The sequence below is a fragment of the Quercus suber genome, unplaced genomic scaffold (genome assembly GCF_002906115.3).
Source record: "Quercus suber isolate HL8 unplaced genomic scaffold, Cork oak 2.0 scaffold_683, whole genome shotgun sequence".
NCBI classification, from domain to species: domain Eukaryota; kingdom Viridiplantae; phylum Streptophyta; class Magnoliopsida; order Fagales; family Fagaceae; genus Quercus; species Quercus suber.
In genome coordinates this window covers 248,980-253,226 of record NW_027070124.1, presented here as the reverse complement: position 1 = coordinate 253,226, position 4,247 = coordinate 248,980, and the positions used below count along the sequence as shown (strand labels likewise).

The 4,247-nt window shown below is 36.6% G+C and overlaps 1 protein-coding gene across 1 annotated transcript; it reads left to right on the top strand.

Moving 5' to 3' along the window:
• The first annotated feature begins 219 nt into the window (after nucleotides 1-219).
• LOC112024752 (protein tesmin/TSO1-like CXC 2) lies at nucleotides 220-3,417 on the top strand. Its single transcript, XM_065766137.1, has 5 exons — nucleotides 220-756; nucleotides 853-927; nucleotides 2,328-2,508; nucleotides 3,077-3,172; nucleotides 3,253-3,417. The coding sequence occupies exons 1-5, from the start codon at nucleotides 458-460 to the stop codon at nucleotides 3,400-3,402; spliced, it is 801 nt and encodes a 266-aa protein (XP_065622209.1). The 5' UTR covers nucleotides 220-457; the 3' UTR covers nucleotides 3,403-3,417.
• The last annotated feature ends 830 nt before the right edge of the window (nucleotides 3,418-4,247 follow it).

Genomic DNA, 4,247 nt, shown 5'->3' with positions numbered 1-4,247 from the left:
ATGTTTGAAATCTCATCTTTATTTCTAATGCAATTTTTGAATGTTTGAAATCACAAAAATGTCATGTATGCAATGAATTGCATCAATGAACAGTGTTGTGATTTCAGGATCATTGCATCAATTTTTTGTGTCTATGCATGATACTGTCCCTCCCTCACACGCCTGCTCCCCCATTGTCCCTTTTTTATTTTTTATGCTTTATTTGTTCCCTATTCTTTTACAATCTCGTGTGTAAATTCTATTTTGCATCAATAATATTTTGGACCTTGTTCAGCCTGGTTCTCACAGGCTTTGTAGTATACGACGGCGCTGTCTGGTTTTTGAAACATCAGGAGCTCATAAAAATAAGCCAATATGTGATTCTAATAGTAGTTCTCCGGCAATACCATCTGATTGTGAAGTTTTTTCTAATGAAAAGCAAGCTCAAATCAATACTGCAAGTGGTTATTCATCAACCATGTTACCTGGTATTGGTTTGCACTTGAATGCTCTTGCAACTGCTCCGATTGATAATAAAGTTGTCAAGCTTGAGAGTCCAGCTTTCAGAAGTAAACAAATAATAATGCTAAACTCAATGGTCTCTTGCAATCCTTTAACACCTGGCCAGAATCCTCTTGATAAATCCCTGACTCTGAAAACTTTGGAAGGTGAATTGGCTCCACATTATAATGAAGCTCAGGTTACAGAAAATGCTCCTCAAACATCTACAAGTGCTGTTAGTGAAGAGTTTGACCAGAGTAGTCCTAGAAGAAAGAGGCATGTATAGACAATACTATTGTTTGATCGTCGACATTTACTATTAATTAAGTGCTTAGTATTGCCATTTTTGTTATAATGTTTGATAATTTTCAGATTCAAGTTGGAACATGTTGAAGAAAGCAATGCCTGCAAGCGCTGTAATTGTAAGAGGTCAAAATGCTTGAAGCTGTAAGTTCATTTTTTTTTACTTAAAATTAAGTTCAAGGTTTGTGTGCATTATCTTCATCTCTCAGACAAAATGTGTTTGTAAAATCAGTTGCTAATGTCTTCACTGGTTTTATGGTGGATTGACTCTAAAAGTTTAGCCAACTCACTATTCCCTGTGTTGTGCAGATAGCACCTTAGGACTCAAATCAATAACAGTAAATAAGAGGAAATTAAATAATAAGCACACACAATGATTACAAGAATTTACATGGTTCGGCAAATTGCCTACCTCCATGGCGACGACGGATAAATTTCACTATAAAAATAGGGAGATATAATAGTGCACAATAACACTCTCAAGAACCCAAATCTCAATTACACCCTAGCTCTCTCTCACCCACAAGACAAGAAAGCTCTATTCTTCTTCTTATGCAACTACTGCTAGGTTTTTAGGAATGGTCTAATTCTCTATTACTGTTCAACACAAACCTAATATATATATATATATATATATATTTATATATATGTCATAGGTTGGCTGTGCTAGGATTTATATTCCTAGTTGTATTCGGTTTAGAAGACTGAATTGGGCTTGGTAATTCAAGCCACACGGGGCCCAACATCAACACCTTGTTTAAATGGTATAAAATAGGAGGTTCGAGGGATACTCCAATGGTTTCAGCACCTGTCATGGTGCCTGGGCACTGGGGTTTCTAACCCCATCACTAATAGCCCTCCCCTCCTCCCACTTCCCTAGCAAAAAAAAAGAGAGAATAAAATGGCTATGGAGTATGGTTGATTATCATCAATCTATTTTTGTGCCTTAGTTCTTGACGTGTATTACTTGCCATTTCAGTTATGAAATCATGAGGGGAAGCACTAGGAATATATGATTTAGAACTTCCTCATGCATGAAATGCCAGCCATGAAGCTACAGCATGAGCATCTTTAATTCACTGTTTCTAAAATATAATAACTCATGTTGAGAAATTTTGAAAATATTCACAACTGATCATGTATGCACGTGTACATCTACTCTAATGAAAAAACCAATTGACAATGGTGGCGATGTATAATTTTCTCCTGCTTACATGTCTAGTATTATATTCTCAACTAGTGCTTAGGAATCCTAAATTTCGAGCTGAGAATATCATTCTGGCTGGCAGCCAAAGTAAAATGAGGACATTTTTTGAAGGTTGTCTTGACAACAGAAGGATCAACTGTATCAAGTTCTGGAGATTAGCTAAAATAACAATTACTGTTTCTACTAAATTAAATTTTCAGTATGTGCACTTGACGGTACTTATATTATTATTATGCAATGGTGGAATGCTATGTATATTATAAATGTTCCTTTGACATCAAAACAGTGCAGATTTAATAGACCCATGTAGTCTTACTGGTCATGTTCTTCAATACAGTTACTGTGAATGCTTTGCTGCTGGCCTCTACTGTGTTGAGCCTTGTTCATGCCAAGATTGCTTTAACAAACCTATTCATGAAAGCACTGTTCTGGAGACTCGGAGAAACATTGAATCTCGCAACCCACTTGCATTTGCTCCCAAAGTGATCAGAAGTGCAGATGTTGTTCCTGAATTTGGGGTTAGAAATCACCTCTTAGATTAGATACTTCCTTACATCAGATTCAAGAGGCATCACAGTCATTCTGCTCAAACTCCATCAATTTATTGGATGGAGCCTGGCCTCATTTGTGAAGTGGGACTGATAAAATTTATTGTTGGTCATTTTAATAACAAGTATTTGAAGAGAAGGAATTTGATTTCAGGTTTTAGTTTTAATGGCTTGAATAAAGAATAAAGTAAATTTTTTCTATTGATGAAATTTATGGGTGGATTTAAGCCTTATCAATTTGTGGATATGTAATGGTTAAGTACAGCGTGTTCTTTCAAATTCATAAGACCTGAGTTTTTGTTGGAGCAAAGTTCTCATAGCCAAAACCCATCACTTGTTATTAAAAATCATTTCAAGTGGTTTATACTAGTAATTATTCTTTAAATCCTTTGATTTTAAATTTTATAATTCCAATGCAACTTGCTAGGAGGTGAGGTTTGAGCAATGATGTTTGTGGTGCTAATTTGTTTTCAATAATAGTTTCTTCCTTTGGCCGAATGCCCTTAAACATGTATTCTTCATTTTTTTCCCTATGCAGGATGAATCTAACAAAACTCCAGCCTCAGCCAGGCATAAAAGAGGATGCAACTGTAAAAAATCAAGTTGCTTAAAGAAATACTGTGAATGCTTTCAGGTTTTTTCTGATACCCCTTTGTGCATGTGCCTTATGATAATTGACATCTAATGTGGACCATTTGTTTTGTGTATAAAAAGGGTGGGGTTGGATGCTCTATCAACTGCAGATGTAAAGGATGTAAGAACGCATTTGGTCGGAAGGATGGTAAGTGTTTTATTTGGTTTAATTGCACTAATCTTTATCCTGAAACTGAATTGAACTGTGACTCTTCAATTCTACTTCTATAAGTTGTTAACAGATCTTATGACCAACTGAGGTGCTTTTTAAAGTTTTTATTTTTATTTTTAAGTTGAATGCTAAGAGGCTGTTTGGATTGACAATTTTCATGACTCAATTCTCAGTTTTCATAACTCAATTCTCAAAAATGGTGGGACCCATAGCAAAATACTCGTTTGCCTGCACCAATACTCTATTTCCATAACTCTATTTTCAATACTCAATTCTCTACTTTTTGAGTTATGAGTTGTGGAAACTGAAAACAACTTTTGGCTGTTTTCAGTTTTCAATTCTCAATTTCTCATAACTCAATGGCAAACTTGTAATAAAAACACATGAGGGACCCACAGCTGCACCTTTTGACCAAACCAACTCTTTTTTTTTTTTCTTCTTTCTTTCTTCTCCTGTGGGTTTGTTCTTCCCTTTTCTTTTTTTCTTTCCCCTTTCTTCTCATGGGTTCGTTCTTCCCTTTTCTTTTTTTTTCTTTTTTTTTTTTCTTTTTCTTTCCCCATTCTTCTCCTGGGTTTGTTCTTCCTTTTTTTTTTTTTTCCCTTCTTCACCTGGGTTCACGTCCCCAGGATCATGGGCCGCATCTTCGCATAAGAATTAAAGGCCCAGGTGTGCTCAGGTATGGGGTGCCGTATAGAAACCATGGGCCCACTCGCACAATTTGGGCCCAAATGTCCTGATGGTCCTGGGGGAGATGCACTGTACATTAGCCCCCCCTTGATTCGTGCACGGCGATTGAGGACGAATCAAGGATCCCCGGGCATAGTTTTCGTTTGGTAAACCGATCAGCATGCATTGGGAGTTCGAGAGGCCAATTAATGCGCCCTCAAAAGATGCGTTGTGCCTG